At 39.1% G+C, this 17,918-nt stretch overlaps 2 protein-coding genes across 2 annotated transcripts in view; one reads left to right on the plus strand and one right to left on the minus strand.

Annotated features, from left to right (window-relative positions):
- Positions 1–17,918, plus strand: part of DNAH12 (dynein, axonemal, heavy chain 12) — a 246,484-nt gene that overhangs the window by 94,392 nt on the left and 134,174 nt on the right. The window contains 7 exon segments of the mRNA XM_011947302.1: positions 722–878; positions 1,111–1,283; positions 7,209–7,361; positions 7,629–7,868; positions 8,484–8,729; positions 9,082–9,201; positions 16,726–16,835. Of these exon segments, the coding sequence (XP_011802692.1) occupies positions 722–878; positions 1,111–1,283; positions 7,209–7,361; positions 7,629–7,868; positions 8,484–8,729; positions 9,082–9,201; positions 16,726–16,835 (1,199 nt within the window).
- On the minus strand, positions 4,578–6,319 carry LOC105515422 (putative elongation factor 1-alpha-like 3). The gene has a single exon (XM_011947250.1). The coding sequence runs from the start codon at positions 6,260–6,262 to the stop codon at positions 4,874–4,876; it is 1,389 nt and encodes a 462-aa protein (XP_011802640.1). The 5' UTR covers positions 6,263–6,319; the 3' UTR covers positions 4,578–4,873.

Raw genomic sequence — 17,918 nt, forward strand, 5'->3', positions numbered from 1 at the left:
GTGTGTGTGTGTGTGTGTTTAGAGACAGGGTCTTGCTCTGTCACCCAGGCTGTGCAATGGCATAGTCATAGCTCAGTATAACCTCACACTCCTGGGCTCAAGCTATCCTCTTGCCTCAGCCTCTGAATAGCTAGGACGACAGGCACACACCACCACATCTGGCTAATTAAAAAAAAAATTTATAGAGACAGGGGTCTCTCTGCTTTGCCAGGCTGGTCTTGAAGTCATGTCCTCAAATGATCTTCCCACCTTGGGCCTGGCACCATGGCTCACGCCTGTAATCCTAACACTTTGGGAGACCAAGGCAGTTGGAACACTTGAAGTCAGGATTTCGAGACCAGCCTGGCTAACGTGGTGAAACCTCATCTCTACTGAAAACACAAAAAATTAGCCAGACCTACTGGCACATGCCTGTAGTCCCAGCTACTCAGGAGGCTGAGGCAGGAGAATCACTTGAACCCAGGAGGCGGAGTTTGCAGTGAGTTGAGATCCTGCCACTTCAGCCTGGGCAACAGTGACTCTGTCTCAAAAAAAAAAGAAGATCCTCCCATCTTAGCCTCCTAGATGCTGGGATTATAGGCATGAGCCACCACACTTGGACTCATTTCTATATTGATATAGATTAAGAAGTCAGAATTGTTTTATAAAAGGCTAAATATATAAAATACATGTTTTAAGTATGATATGACATCAATTACATTGCTTTTTTTTTATTTTGTAGGGATTAAAGAAGTATTATAAGGAACTTCAGAACCAACTGAATGAGATTGTAGAGCTGGTAAGGGGAAAGTTGTCTAAGCAGACCAGGACCACTCTGGGGGCTTTGGTTACTATTGATGTCCATGCTAGAGATGTGGTCATGGACATGATTGAAATGGGTAGGTGACTTTTTCTTTGATTTTTAAAGATAAAATGTTGATAGCATCTGGAAACAAAGACTTGTACTATATGTATTTTTCTCTCAACAGAATTTTTTTAACACAATCTTTTTTATAAGTTGGCAAACATGAATTATTTTTTAATATTTGCTGTTATAAAAGATAAAATACTTATTTTAAAAATTATTTCCATGTAAGGATCATGTGTCTTATTTTACCTTATTTTTTCTAGGTGTCGCACATGATACAGATTTCCAGTGGCTTGCTCAGCTCCGATATTATTGGGAAAATGAGAATGCCCGAGTTCGTATCATTAATTGCAATGTAAAATATGCTTATGAATATCTTGGTAACTCACCTCGACTTGTCATTACACCTCTAACTGACAGGTGTTACAGAACGTTGGTATGCTTTTAAATTATCTTAATTCACACATTAACAATTACTTTTTGCTGTAACAACACCTTTTCTTACTTGTCTTACCTGCAGTAGTTGAATACAATTTTCCCTTTCTAATCCCAAATTCTCTTTATGCAAAATTATAATAATGAATATTTACTTCTGGGTGCTTTTGTAGCATACAAGACATTTTATCGTATGAAAATTGTGAGTCACTCTGATTGGGGGTAATTAGAAAAAGGGAAGTATTGACAATATAATGACTAAACTGGAGCTTTGGAAAATGGTATCAGTTTTTGCAGTGGAGTCTTGGGAGAGATGACAGGAAGATGAGGAAAGTACATTTGGGCCTTAGGACACCAAATTAGTGCTGTTAAATAGGATGGAGAGATGAAATGTACGGGTGTGGTGCTGAGACCTGAGATCCAGAACTGAAGCTATGGAAGACAGAGCTGTAACTATAAAAACCCTGGGAATGTGGTTGCTAGATAAAATACAGGATTCCCAGGTAAATTTGAATTTCAGACAAACAACAAATAATTTTTTCATATAAATAAATATGTCCCAAATATTGCATGGGACATACTTACACTAATAAATTATTCATTGTTTATCTGAATGGTAGCAGTGGAAATTACCCAAGTCACATGACACCAAAATATGTTACCTGTGGAGCATATCTGTATCAGTACGAGACTGCAGCAACCTCAATTCTTACCTCCTCAGAAGAAAGAATTCGACTGAGGGGCATAAGCCGGAAAGAGACTAAGGCAGGGTTTAGAGCAGGAGCGAAAGTTCATTAACAAGCTTTAGAGCAGGAACGAAAGGGAGTAAAGTACACTTCGAGGAGGCCCAAGCAGGTGACTTGAGAGATCAAGTATGCAGCTTGACCTTTTGACTTTTATACATTGGCATGCTTTCTAGATCTTGCATTACTTCTCCCCACTCACCCAGCTCCTGAGATCTTATGGGGAAGCTGCTGATCACCAGTTTCAGGTGTTTTCTATTTGTTAGGAGCCGGCCCATCCCTGGCATCAGCTGTGACCAATTATTACTTCAGAGAGACAGTTAACAACCCCTGACCATCAACTAGTGGTCACCGGACTTTCCTGGTGTGTGTGGGGTGGGGAGCGCTTTCCGGCTCTGCTCATACCTGACTAGCTACCCACTGTAATAGAATTTTTGTTTTGCTTTGTTTTGTTTTGTTCTGAGACAGAATCTCACTTTGCTGCCCACGCTGGAATACAGTGGTGCCATCATGGCTCACTGCAACCTCTGCCTCCTGGGCTCAAGGAGATCCTCCTACCTCAGCCTCCCAAGTAGCTGGGACTATAGGCAGATGCCACCACACCCGGATAATTTTTGTATTTTTTTAAATAGAGATGGGGTTTCAGCCATGTTGCTTGCCCAAGCTGTTCTTGAACTCCTGGGCTCAAGTAGCTGGGACTATAGGCAGATGCCACCACACCCGGATAATTTTTGTATTTTTTTAAATAGAGATGGGGTTTCAGCCATGTTGCTTGCCCAAGCTGTTCTTGAACTCCTGGACTCAAGTCATCTGCCTGCCTCAGACTTCCAAAGTGCTGGGATTGCAGACGTGAGCCACTGGTCCTGGCTGTTTATCTGAAATAAAACTGAAGTGGGCATTCTGTATTTTTATTTGCTAAATCTGGCAACCCTACCTATGGGAATTGAGAAGGAGCATCAAGAAGTACCACTCTACCTGTGCTGAGTAAGTGAAATTAAAGTGTCTTCGAATGAGTTCTCTTAAAACAGAAATGAAGTGGCAATTCTTGCACAAAGGATTAGGTAATGTTCTTAGTAAAAACCTGTAGGGAAACAAGGACAGCAGGATGGGACAGTAAAAAGCTAAGCAAAGATGTGGTTTCAAGTGACATACAGTTGCAGCCTGATCTCACAGGGTGCTCTGAAGCATGAATGGCATGAGTTATTCCACTTCAAAGCCAGCGGGGTCTGGCTTTTGTACCTGTTTAATGTCATTGACTAAGGGTCACCCCTGGGGCAGGGATATGAGTAAGCTTTCAGGCATTTTCTTGCTGATAAGGAGAAAAGAGCAGCTGTGAACTATTTGCAACTGACACAGCAAATGGATGAATGCAATGGCTGGGTAAAGGGGGTTTGGGTAGGGCAACAATGGGGTCTAGGAGAAAAGATTTCACCAAACTCTTTATTGGGTAGCTGTCTGCGGGCAGGGACTATGTCTGTCTTGTTCTCTACTCTACTGCTGAACAAGGACACAGTTATCCCTAAATATTTGTTGAGCAGATGAATTCAAGATAGGATGTCATATCTGTTACCTCTGTGAAGTCAGAAGCTGTGATATGCTTGTAAGGTGGAGGTTAACAACTTTGAGTTGTAAAAATCAGAATCATATTCAACACCTTTTTTTTTTTTGAGAAGGAGTTTCGCTCTTGTTGTCCAGGCTGGAGTGCAATGGCGGGATCTCAGCTCACCACAACCTCTGCCTCCCTGCTTCAAGCAATTCTCCTGCCTTACCCTACTGAGTAGTTGGGATTACAGGCATGCGCCACCACGCCCAGCTAGTTTTGTATTTTTAGTAGAGATGGGGATTCTCCATGTTATTCAGGCTGGTCTTAAACTCCCTACCTCAGGTGATCCGCCCACCTTGGCCTCCCAAAGTGCTGGGATTACGGGCGTGAGCCACTGTGCCCACCCAGAATTATATTAAATGCTTGAATACAACACTAGACATTGAGAAAAAGTCTCCTAATATATTTATTATTCATAATAAAGGGAACATGTTTGTGAACATTTTCTTAAAATTGAAAAGGAAGAGCCCGAGGTTTTCAGCAATCAAGTTAATGGGCATTAACAATATGGCATCCATTATAAATTTAAAATAGATTGGCCAGGTGTGGTAGCTCACGCCTATAATCCCAGGACTTTGGGAGACTAAGGAAGGAGGCTTGCTTGAACTCAGGAGTTTGAGACCAGCTTGGGCAACATAGTGAGACCTCTTCTCTACTAAGAATACAAAAAATAAACTGAATGTGGTGGCGTACACCTGTAGTCCTAGTTAGTCGGGAGGCTGAGGTAGGAGGGTTGCTTGAGCCCAGGAGGCAGAGGTGCACCTAGTCAAGATCTCACCACTGCACTCCAGCCTGGGCAATAGAGAGAGACCCTGTCTCAAAAAATAAAATAAAATGGATGAAGTATCACTGATATTGCATTTTTTACACTAGCTGTCTCTCTTGGATTTTTAAAATAAAATAAAAAATATTTACCATTTTGTGGTTTACTTATTTTTTAAAATAGACCTTTTTTTTCTCATTAAACTTTTTTAATGGGTCTCAAAATTCTGTGACAAATTTTTGGTCAAGTTGTTTCCATTAAAAAGTACTGATTTTAAAAACTAATAACTTAAAACTGCCGCACGCATAAAAGAAAACCAAAGTGGTCCACAAAACATTCTCCTTTCCTTCTGAAGGTTTTACGATGCATTGTTATCGTTAACCAGTCTTTTACTACTAAACTTAAATGGCCAATTGAAACAGTTCTGAGACCGTTCTTCCACCACCGATTAAGAGTGGGGTGGCAGGTATTAGGGATAATATTCATTTAGCCTTCTGAGCTTTCTGGGCAGACTTGGTGACCTTGCGAGCTCCAGCAGCCTTCTTGTCCACTGCTTTGATGACACCCACCGCAACTATCTGCCTCATATCACGAACAGCAAAGCGACCCAAAGGTGGATAGTCTGAGAAGCTCTCAACACACATGGGCTTGCCAGGAACCATATCAACAACGGCAGCATCACCAGACTTCAAGAATTTAGGGCCATCTTCCAGTTTTTTACCAGAACGGCGATCAATATTTTCCTTCAGCTCAGCAAACTTGCCTGCAATGTGAGCCATGTGGCAATCTAATACAGGGACATAGCCAGCACTTATTTGGCCTGGATGGTTCAGGATAATCACCTGAGCAGTGAAGCCAGCTGCTTCCATTGGTGGGTCGTTTCTGCTGTCACCAGCAACGTTGCCACGACGAACATCCTTGACAGACACATTCTTGACATTGAAGCCCCCACTGTCCCCAGGAAGAGCTTCATTCAAAACTTCATGGTGCATTTCAACAGATTTTACTTCAGTTGTAACATCGACTGGAGCAAAGGTGACCACCATACCAGGTTTGAGAACACCAGTCTCCACTCGGCCAACAGGAACAGTACCAATACCACCAATGTTGTAGACATCCTGGAGAGGCAGGCACAAGGGCTTGTCAGTTGGACGAGTTGGTGGTAGGATGCAGTCCAGAGCCTCAGGCAGCGTGGTTCCACTGGCATTGCCATCCTTACGGGTGACCTTCCATCCCTTGAACCAAGGCATGTTAGCACTTGGCTCCAGCATGTTGTCACCATTCCAACCAGAAATTGGCACAAATGCTACTGTATCGGGGTTGTAGCCAATTTTCTTAATGTAGGTGCTGACTTCCTTAACAATTTCCTCATATCTCTTCTGGCTGTAGGGTGGCTCAGTGGAATCCATTTTGTTAACACCAACAATTAGTTGTTTCACACCCAGTGTGTAAGCCAGAAGAGCATGCTCTCGGGTCTGCCCATTCTTGGAGATACCAGCTTCAAATTCACCAACACCAGCAGCAACAATCAGGACAGCACAGTCAGCCTGAGATGTCCCTGTAATCATGTTTTTGATGAAGTCTCTGTGTCCTGGGGCGTCAATGATAGTCACATAATACTTGCTGGTCTCAAATTTCCACAAGGAGATATCAATGGTGATACCACGTTCCTGCTCAGCTTTCAGTTTATCAAAGACCCAGGCATACTTGAAGGAGCCCTTTCCCATCCCAGCAGCCTCCTTCTCAAATTTTTCAATGGTTCTTTTGTCGATGCCACCGCATTTGTAGCTCAGATGGCCAGTAGTGGTGGACTTGCCCGAATCTACGTGTCCAATGATGACAATGTTGATACGAGTCTTTTCCTTTCCCATTTTGGCTTTTAGGGGTAGTTTTCATGACACCTATGTTCTGGCGGCAAACCTGTTGCGAAAAAGCAAAAATAGACCTTTTTTTGAGCAGTTTTAGGTTCATAGCAAAATTAAGAGCAAAGTACAGAGTTCTCTTATTCCCCCTACCCCGCTTTTATGCACAGCCTTGGTCACTTAGCCCTACTTTTTCTAAAAGAAGTTAAATTTGAAACTCTCATGAAATGGACTCCATAGTTAGAGCTGACTGTAATTTATGTTTCTAAAAATTTCCAGCCATTATTCCAGTCATTGTGGGGACCCAGGAATAATTCAAATACTGCTGATATTGTCATTAAGCACCTTAAAGACTAATTGATGAGAAAAAAGAATGTACGTAATTAAGTATAATACAAGGTAGAAAGTGATACTACCAGTAATGAGAAATATAGAACAGTTTTATGGGTAAGTAGAAAATGGAGAACATACCAAGTGTAAAAGGCAATAGCCAGGCAAATTATAGACGAAATTATATAATAAGTCATCTGTTTCTTTTCCCAATGATGGGTGCCATTTATAGATCTCACTTTCTGTTTTACCCTCTTTGCGGTGAGCCATCCAGAATGTATCATTATTGTCCTCCACAACCATCTCCACAAACACTTCTAATTAAAACCTTTCTGAACCAATTTTACCCCCACAAGGCTAGATTTTGTTCTTAAAGGCAAATGGGATACCTATGAAAGTGTAAGAAGATACGGAAGTTTTGATACATTTTCACTTTTTTGAACATTTTAAAATGCTTTCTCTTTGAGCAGCTAGAAAAATTTGTGCTAAACATTAACTGAACAATGTAATTATATAATGGTTTCTCTGAAGCTATGGAACAGACTAAATCCATTTGGTAAACAAGTGTCTGTTGATTTTTTAAATTTAAGCATGGATTTCTTTTCACATATATTTTTCATTTCAGATAGGTGCTTTCTATTTAAACCTTGGAGGTGCTCCAGAGGGGCCAGCAGGCACAGGAAAAACTGAAACCACCAAGGACTTGGCTAAAGCGCTTGCTGTACAGTGTGTGGTGTTCAACTGTTCTGATGGGCTAGATTATCTAGCAATGGGAAAGGTAGTTAAATTGCTGAATCAATAATATTAAATGTTACAAACGTACAGCTAGGTCTAATTGGATAAATGGAAGCAAACTCATGTTTAAACATATGAATGTGGTTTGAATATTATTTGGACTTTCATTTTAGGAGTAAAGACCTTGTTTTTATCCTTGGAACTTTTACTGAATTTAACTTTCAATTCTGACTTAGTGTTAGATATTTGTTTTAAGAGATGATATCCTTTCCTGAGAAAAAATTCACTTTCCTTTTTTCTTTGTCCTTAGTTTTTTAAAGGATTGGCTTCTTCTGGTGCTTGGGCTTGCTTTGATGAATTCAATCGAATTGAGTTGGAAGTGTTGTCAGTGGTAGCTCAACAGATCCTTTGCATTCAGAGAGCCATTCAACAGAAGTTGGATGTGTTTGTTTTTGAAGGGACAGAACTTAAGCTCAATCCGAATTGCTTTGTAGCTATTACCATGAATCCTGGTTATGCAGGACGCTCTGAATTGCCGGACAATCTTAAGGTAATTTTATTTATTTATTTATTTATTTATTTATTTATATTTTTGAGCCAAAGTCTCGCTCAGTTGCCCAAGCTGGAGTGCAGTGGCATGATCTCGGCTCACTGCAACCTCCATCTCTCGGGTTCAAGTGATTCTCTTGCCTCAGCCTCCCAAGTAGCTGGGACTAGAGGCTCATGCCACCACGCCTGGCTAATTTTTTGTATTTTTAGTAGAGACGGGGGTTTCACCGTGGTAGCCAGGATGGTCTCAATCTCCTGACCTCGTGATTCGCCTGCCTAGGCCTCCCAAAGTGCTGGGATTACAGGCGTCAGCCACTGTACCCCAGCCAATATTTTTCAAGAGTGTAAGTTTGTGAATTTAAAAAACCCAGCATAATCCATTCAAAATGATATTTCTTTCATAACATTGTAATTGCCCTCCCAAAACTTATTTAGACATCCAAAAAAATACTAACTGCATAAAAATATTAAAAGTACTACCAAAAAAACTATAGTTTAGAAAAAGGTGCTGCATTTGGAGAATAAACTTGACAACACCACACCTTGAATGCTTATGCTTAGCTTAAAAACAGTTTCATTTATGTAAATGATATATTTCATTTATTTTATACTTCAGGTTCTTTTTAGAACAGTGGCTATGATGGTTCCAAACTATGCCCTTATAGCAGAAATATCCCTCTACTCCTATGGATTTTTGAATGCAAAACCTCTGTCTGTGAAAATAGTAATGACCTATAGGCTTTGCTCAGAGCAGCTCTCATCACAATTTCATTATGACTATGGAATGCGAGCAGTAAAAGCCGTTTTAGTGGCTGCTGGCAATCTAAAACTAAAATACCCGAATGAAAATGAAGATATACTTGTAAGTATTAAATATATGCATTGTGAAAGTTTCAGTAGGAAGATAATTTTCTTTAGTGAGGTTAATCAGGAACTACAAATAGGCACTTGAGAGGGTGTGCTTTGTCTTTTCGTATGAGGTTGAAATGGTAGTTTTTCGGGTTATGTTATTGTTATACTTCATTTGAATATGAAGACTTTTTGGCTCGATAAACATAGTATTGGCTTTTTATTATAGGGATTCCATAAAGCAATGTAAAATAAACTTTGACTTTTGGCTGGGGGGTGCGGTGGGTCGGGTCGGGTCGGGGCGGGAGAAGTGGGGTTGCAAATGCTGGCAACTAACTTACATTGCACTTTTTGGGTAATTTTAGCTTCTTCGATCAATTAAAGATGTAAATGAACCAAAGTTTTTATCACATGATATACCTTTATTTAATGGAATAACTAGTGACTTATTTCCTGGCATTAAACTTCCTGAAGCTGACTATCATGTAAGTAAACACATGAGAAAGACTTATTCGGCATAATAAATTCATCTGATGACTCAATTGTTTACCAAGATTTATTAAATGAGTGAAATTATTCTGTTTTGAGGAAAATCCCCTATTTTGACCACTTATTGTTAATAACAGTAAGTAAATTTGGGTACCTTCTATTAAATGATACCAAAGTTAACCTGTCAAGATGTAGGTTAAACAGGCCAGGCACAATGGTTCACACCTGTAATCCCAGCACTTTGGAAGGCCGAGATGGGTGGATCACCTGAGGTCAGGAGTTTGAGACCAACCTGGCCAATATTGCAAAACCCCGTCTCTACTAAAAATACAAAAAATTAGTCAGGCATGGTGGTGTCCCACCACTGTACTCCAGCCTGGTCCACAGAGTGACTGTCTCAAAAAAAAAAAAGTATTTATTATTATTATTATTATTGAGACAGAGTTTTGCTCTTTTTGCCCAGGCTGGAATGCAATGGCGCAATCTTGGTTTGCTGCAAGCGCTGCCTCCTGGGTTCAACCAATTCTCCTGCCTCAGCCTCCTGAGTAGCTGGAACTACATGCAAGCACCACCACACCCAGCTAGTTTTATATTTTTAGTAGAGATGGGGTTTCTCCATGTTGGTCCGGCTGATCTTGAACTCCCAGCCTCAGGTGATTCGCCCAGCTCAGCCTTCCAAAGTGCTGGGATCACAGGCTTGAGCCATTGTGCCTGGCCGAGAAAAAATATTTTATTTTCTATCTTGTGATTTAAAATACTAGTATGCGCACTGTAATAGTATATTACACTATTGGGTAATATATAGTATTGCATACTAAATACTATTGTGTATTTTATTAGGTAGAAATGAAAGTAGTAAAACGTCCTGTAGGTAACAAAATAAGGCTTTGTTTCTCAAATTTAGGCAGTACACTCACTTTATTTTTAAAGGAAACAGTCCTTAACACAAACACACACACAGTAACTATGGGTAGTGATAGATATGTTAGATTGTGATAATCATTATATAATGTATATGTTTGTCAAATCATCATGTTGCACCTTGAATGTATACAATTTTTGTCAATTAAAAATTAAAAATAACAAAAAGACACAAACCACTCACATTTCCAACTTCATGTAATTTATACATATTATAATGAAGCCTAAATATGTATATACTCATCTGCTGCTTATAGCTGTTATAGAAAACCAAAATACAATTTAAAATTAATTACAGGCCAGGCGTGGTGGCTCACACCTATAATCCCAGCACTTTGGGAGGCCAAGGCAGGTGGATCACGTGGGGTCAGGAGTTCGAGACCAGCCTGGCCAACATGGTGAAACCCTGTCTCTACTAAAAATACAAAAATTAGCTGGGCATGGTGGTGCATGCCTGTAGTCCCAGCTTCTTGGAAGGCTGAGACAGGAGAATTGCTTGAACCCAGGAGACGGAGGTTGCAGTGAGCCGAGATCGCACCATTATATTCCAGTCTGGGTGACAGAGCAAGACTCCATCTTCAACTAGAAATAATAAAATAACATTACAAACAAAACAATCTCAAATTCAATTTAACACAATTAATGAAATAGGTGATATGTGCCTGAAACTAATTTGTCACTTTACGGGAATTTCTATTGTGAAATGTACAGTGAAGATTCTCTTGAGTTCAGCATTCATAAACCACCTTTTGCCAAGTGATGATTCAATTCTTCCACGTCTTCTCTTTACTGATAGGACTGCAACATCTTTTTGTTTGAGCTGTCAAATCATTAAGACATCACTTAACTTAAAGCCATCTTTATTTTTTTGTCTGTTTTTTAAATTCTTATGCTCAAATACTAATATGCATTTTATGGCAGATTAAGGTGACTATCAAGATGATTCAGGATGTGCTAGTATGATTTTTAAACACCAGAATGAAAACATAAAATTTTAATATTTTCTTGAAGAACTCTTATATACTCTTATGAATAGAGCAATGAATCCATAGATTCCACTTGGAAAAATAGTGCTAAATTGCCTTCTTGCTTTTTAATGTGTTCTATATTTGTTTTACTGACTTTTAGATTTCAAAAAATGTTTATCACTCCATTTTATCTTCTCTGTTGGCTTTATAGTTTTACCTTAGTGATCACTCTACAGATTGCAGTATATATCCTTGGCTTATTACAACTTTACAGTTAGTATTTTACCAGTTAACAAAAAATATAAGCACCTTAAATGGTATAGTTTCATTATCCACTTACTCCTGTCCATTATGCTATTGTTGTCATGTGTTTTACTTCTATATATTTTGTAAACACCACAATACATTGTTGTTGTTTTCTGCTTTAAGTATTAGTATTTGGAAAAAAAAAAAAAAAGCCTTTTATGCTACCCTTTCTAGTGCTTTTATTCTTTCCAGCAGATAGATGTTTTCATTTGGGGTCTTTTATCTTTAACCTAAAAAACATTCTGTAGTATTTGTGTGTATGTGAGTCTTTTGGCAACAAATTCTCTCACCTTTCGTCTGTCTGAAATGTCTTTATTTAATCTTTATTTTTGAAGAATATTTTCACGGATATAGAATTCTAGATTGTCAAGGCATCCCCCCCAGCCTACCCCGCCCCCAGCATTTAAAGATGTTACTTCATTGACTCCTGCCGTTCAGTGTTGTGCTTAGAAGTCCGGCATTTTTCTTATTTATGCTCCTCTGGTTGTTTTAATATTCTTTTTTTTTTTTTGGTTTTGAGCAGTTTGACTATGTGCCAAGTTGTGTTTTGTACTTTATTGCCTAGGATTTGCTATACTCCTTGAATCTGTGTGTTGATGTGTTTTGTCAGAAAATTTTCTTTTCTTTTTCTTGAGACAGGGTCTCACTTTCACCCAGGCTGGAATGCAGTGGCATGATCAAAGCTCACTGCATTGTCAACCTCCTAGGTTTCAGCAATTCTCCCACCTCAGCCTCCCAAGTAGCTGGGACTATAGGCGCGTGCCACCACACCCAGCTAATTATTTTATTTTTCATAGAGACAAGGTCTCACTGTGTTGCCCAGTTGGTATCAAGCTCTGGGCTCAAGCAATCTTCCTGGCTCAGTATCCCAAAGAGTTGTGATTACAGGCATGAGCCACTGTACTCGGCCAGAAAATTTTCAGTAATTATCTTTTTATGTCCTAATTTTTTCTGCTTCCTCCTTCCAGAACTTCAGTGACATGTATATTAGACCATTTTATATAGTTTCATGTGTCTCTCATGGCTCTTTTTTTTTTCTTTTGTTTTTCATTACTTTGTACTTTAGTTTGAATACTTTCTAATTGACCTATCTTCAAGGTTAGTGGTTCTTTCTTTGGCTTTGTCCAATTTGCTGATAAGCCCATTCGATGAATTCTTAATTTCACATATTTTAATTTTTTTAGTTCTAGTGTGTCCAATTGGTTCTTTTTAGAGATTCCTTTTTTCTGCTAAAATTCTATATTTTTTCCTCTACTTTTTCTATCTTATAATCTATTCTTTTTTATACTTTGTAAATGTATTGTCAAATTGTTATCTGTTAATTATGACATCTGGGTCATCTATAAGTTTGTTTTGTTTGTTTTTTCTCTTGGTCATCAGCTACTTCTCATGACTTTGTTATTTTTTTGATTCTGTTATGAAGTGAGTATTTGGAGTCAGGGTCTTGCTTGTTACCCAGGCTGGAGTACAGCAGTGCAATCACGGCTCACTGCAGCCTCCAACTCCTGGGCTCAAGCAATCCTCCTACATCAGCCTTCTGAGTAGCTGGGACTAGAGGCATGTACCATCACACCTGGCTAATTTTTTGTATTTTTAGTAGAGAGGAGGTCTTGTGATGTTACCCAGGCTGGTCTTGAACTCCTAGGCTCAAGCCATCCACTCACTTTGGCCTCCCAAAGTGCTAGGATTACAGGCATAAGCCACTGCTCCAGGCCTATTTATTTATTTATTTTTAAAGGAATTTCAACTTTTAGATTCAAGGGGTACATGTGCAGGTTTGTTTCATGGGCATAATCATGGTGCTGAAGTTTGAGGTATTATTGATCCCATCATGCAGGTACTGAGCATAGTACCCAATAGTTAGTTTTTCAGCCCTTGTTCCCCTCCCTCTCTCTTCCCCTTAGTAGTCCCCAGTGTCTGTTGTTGCCATTATTATGTTCATGAGTACCCAATGTTTACCTACCACTTGTAAGTAAGAACATGCAGTATTTGGTTTCCTGTTCCTGTATGAATTTGCTTAGGAGAGTGACCTCCAGCTGTATCCATGTTGCTGCAAAGGACATGATTTTGTTCTTTTTTATGGCTGCATAGTATTTCATGGTATATATGTACATTTGCTTTATTCATTCTACTGTTGATGGGCACCTAGGTTGATTCCATGTCTTTGCTGTTGTGAATAGTGCTGTGGTAAACATAATGCATGCATGTATAAAGAAAAAAATATATATTTCTTTTGGATATATACCCAGTAATGGGATTGCTGGATCAAACGGTAGTTCTGTTTTAAGTGTTTTGAGAAATCTCTAAACTGCTTTCCATGGTGGCTGAACTAATTTGCATTCCTACCAACAACATATGAGCATTCCCTTTTCTCTGCAGCCTTGTCAGCATCTGTTGTTCTTAACTTTTTAGTAATAGCCATTCTGACTGGTATGAGATAGTATCTCATTGTACTTTTGATTTGCATTTCTCTAACGGTTAGTGATGTTGAACATTTTTTTATATATTTGTTGGCTGCTTGCATGTTTTTTGAGAAGCATCTATTCATATCTTTTTGCCCATTTTTAAATGTTTTTTTCCCCCTGTTCAATTGTTTAAGTTCTTATCAATTCTGGATATTAGACCTTTGCTGGATGCATAATTTGTGAATATTTTCTCCCATTCTGTAGGTTGTATGTTTTTTCTGTTGATAGTTTATTTTGCCATGTAGAAGCTCTCTAGTTTAAATAGGTCCCACTTGTCAATTTTTGTTTTTGTAGCAATTGCTTTTGAGGACTTAGTCATAAATCCCTTCCCAAGGCCAATGTCCAGAATGTGGATTGCTAGGTTTTCTTCTAGGATTCTTATAGTTTGAGATCTTAACTTTTCAATCCATATTAATTTTTGTATATGGTGAAAGGTAGGGGTCCAATAATTCTTCTATATGTGGCTAGCAAGCCATCTTAGCACTATCGACTGAATAGGGAGTCTTTTCTCCATTGCTTTTGTCCACTTTGTTGAAGATCAGGTGGCTGTAGGTGTGCAGCTTTATTTCTGGGTTCTCTAGTCATTCTGTTGGTCTGTGTCACTATTTTTGTACCAGTACCTTACAGTTTTAGTTACTGTAATCTTACAGTTTGGAGTTGGCTAATGTGATTCCTCTGGCTTTGTTCTTTTTGCTTAGGATTGCTTTGGCTATTCAGGCTCTTTTTTGGTTCCATCTGAATTTTAGAATTTTTTTTTCTAGTTCTGTGAAAAGTAATCATGGTAGCTTGATAGGAATAGCAGTGAATCCGTAGATTGCTTTGGGCAGTATGGCCATTTTAACAATATTGATTCTTCCAATCCATGAGCATGGGATGTTTTTCCATTTGTGTCATCTGTGATTTCTTTCAGCAGTGTTTTGTAGTCCTCCTTGTAGAGATCTTCACCTCTTTGGTTAGATGTATTCCTAGGGTGTGTGCATGTATGTGTGTGTGTATGGCTATTGTAAATGGAGTTGCTTTCCTTTTTTTTTTTTTTTTTCTGATAAAGAGTCTCTGTTGCCCAGACTGGAGTGCAGTGGTGCAATCTCTGCTTACTGCAGCCTCCTGAGTAGCTCGGATTACAGGTGCATGCCACTAGCACCCAGCTAATTTTGTATTTTTAGTAGAGATGGGGTTTCACCATGTTGGCCAGGCTGGTCTCAAACTTCTGACCTCAAATGATCCACCCGCCTTGGCCTCCCAAAGTGCTGAGATTACAGACATGAGCCACCACACTTGGCCGGATTGCATTCTTGATTTGACTTTCAGCTTGAATACTATTGGTGTGTGGAAATGCTACTGATTTTTATACATTGGTTTTGTTCCTGAAACTTTACCAAAGTCATTTATCAGTTTCAGGAGCCTCTTGGCAGAGTCTTTAGGGTTTTCTAGGCATAGAATCATATTGTCAGAGAAGACAGACAGTTTGACTTCTTTTTCTATTTGGATGACTTTTATTTCTTTCTCTTGCCTGATTGTTCTGGCTAGGACTTCCAACTTTAAGTTTTGATTGTATGTTAAACATTGTGTATAACATAATTATACAGGCTAAGGTGTTTTGTTTGTTTGTTTGTTGTTTTTTGTTTTTTTGAGACAGTTTTGCTCTTGTTGCCCAAGCTGGAGTACAGTGGCGCAATCTTGGCTCACTGCAAGCTCCGCCCCCTGGGTTTAAGCGATTCTCCTGCCTCAGCCTACTGAGTAGCTGGGATTACAGGCGCCCGCCACCATGCCCGGATAATTTTTTGTATGTTTACTAGAGACAGGGTTTTGCCATCTTGGGCAGGGTGGTCGCGAACTCCTGACCTCAGGCGATCCGCCCACCTTGGCCTCCCAAAGTGCTGGGATTACAGACGTGAGCCACCGCACCTGGCCAGGTGGTATTATTTTCCTGCAGAAAAATCATGTTTTTTTCCCCCCTATTTCAGGTATCTAGGTTGCATTGCTAATCAGTTCAATTGAGAGTTGACCTAAGTCAGAGTTTTGTTACAGCATTATTAAGCTGTAGTTTACTTCTGGTTTCAAATGTCTTCAGAGTAAGAATTGTCCTGCCATATGATTGGCCCTTCCCTGTAGTAGGATTTTGGGATCTAAGCATTCTAAGACTAAAGACATCTCTCTATGTGTCTTTCCAGCTGAACCCTTGGTCTCTTGTGTCACTACATGCTGAGCAAAAGCATGGATAGTGGGGAGAACCAGCTTGGCATTTGGGCTCCTCCAAATTCAAATATGTCACATAGCCCACACAACCATTAACATCTCTGTTGGTTTCTTCTTACTTTGGCTATGTCCTTCTGTCTATAGCAGGCCCAATCCAATATCTACTATGTCCAGACTTAGAAAACGTCCCTGGGGTGAAAACAGCTGTTGCTTTGTACTTACCTAGGAAAGGCTCGTCATCCCTTTCTGAAACTGAGTTCTTTTATATTCATTTGCATCCAAAGTACTTCTATGTGTTTAAATTTTTTATAATTTTAAAAACTTACTTGTTTATTTCTGGTTACTACAGTGTGAAGGATTGTCTGGCATGTCTTTCTATATCCTAACCAAAAGTGAAATTCTGGGAAACACTATTAAAAGGAGTTGTTTTCATGCAGCATACACCCAGTGCTATGAAGCTATGATCATTCATAACTTATAATAGGGAAGACTAATATATTAAAAGTATTTTGAGTCTATACATTTCTCTTCTTGATTTGAAAAAATGTTTTAAGAAATAAACAATTAAGATTTTTTTTACTAGTAAATTTAAAATCTACACTTGTAAGACAGATATGACATGATTTATAATGTGTGGTAGAAATACATTACTTTTTTTTTTCAGGAATTTTTGGAATGTGCTCATGAAGCCTGCAATGTATATAATCTTCAGCCTGTTAAATTTTTTCTTGAAAAAATAATTCAAACATATGAAATGATGATTGTTAGACATGGGTAAGATTATATATTGCTATAGTTAGATGTTATTTCTTGATTAAACTGTTAAAACAACTAAAATCCATGAACCAAAGACTTGGCAAACTGATTAGGTGAGCTTGAGAGCAACCCCCGCCCACCCCCCAGCCCCCCAGTGGCTTAAAAGTTTTATTTCTCATACTACATGTCCAACAAGGATTGTTAAGAAGTACTCATTCAGTGACCTAGCACTAATAAACACCACCATTTGCATAAAAACATACTCTTCCCTTCCCAGGAGGCACCTAAAAGTTCTAATCAATAAATGAACCAGACTCAAAGTTCAGGATCCCTAGGTGACAATGCATGATAGCCTTTGTATCATATCTGGAAGCTGTTCCTCTTGATCCAGAGACCTACAACCTAGAAAGACAAGTTATCTTTTCTCCACAAACCCGGTGCACAATAGTGGGCTTACCAGAACAGGATTACCAGAGCAAACACTCTTATTCAGAAATCGAAGAATAGAAGACACAGCCAACACGTTCTGTGACAATTCAGAAATCCAGCTGGTCACGTGAGGGTCCCAGTTCCTAGAGATGAATTGATTGTGAAACTAATAGAGTTTAAACTTCAGGACCTCTCACTTGTAGGGCCTCATCCAAGGAGCCATAAGCATTTTGTATATGTGATTTATTATACAGGGTGTCATTAAAGTGGCTATGGACATTTTGTATTTATAATTATATAAGTAAAAGTTATATATGTTATATAAGTAAAGGTGTGTGTGTGTGTGTGTGTGTGTGTGTGTATGTATTTATTTATATTTGCTTAGCCACCTTTCTTAAAACCTGGATCTGCCTCTGCTTGATTTTTGCTACCTGGGAGGGACTTTCCAGTTTAATTCTTCATGAGCCTTAGTTTAACCTTCTGAGAGGTCTTTCCATTTCCATTTTCTTCTCTGGGCACATGTGAAGTAGGCAATAGAGAAAATACTGCTCTTGGGAGCTGAGAAATGTTTTCAGCCTGCTTCCTGCCTGTAGAAAGTTGGGATCTCAATGGTCACAGATTTTTTTAAAGGTAGGATTACAAAAACATTATGTAAATTTTTTTTTTTTTTTT

Source organism: Colobus angolensis, unplaced genomic scaffold, assembly GCF_000951035.1.
Source record: "Colobus angolensis palliatus isolate OR3802 unplaced genomic scaffold, Cang.pa_1.0 Scaffold26, whole genome shotgun sequence".
NCBI lineage: Eukaryota > Metazoa > Chordata > Mammalia > Primates > Cercopithecidae > Colobus > Colobus angolensis.

Bases quoted from the DNA above. Each gene is read 5' to 3' on its own strand.
- LOC105515422 (XM_011947250.1), bottom strand. From the start codon at position 6,262: ATGGGAAAGGAAAAGACTCGTATCAACATTGTCATCATTGGACACGTA.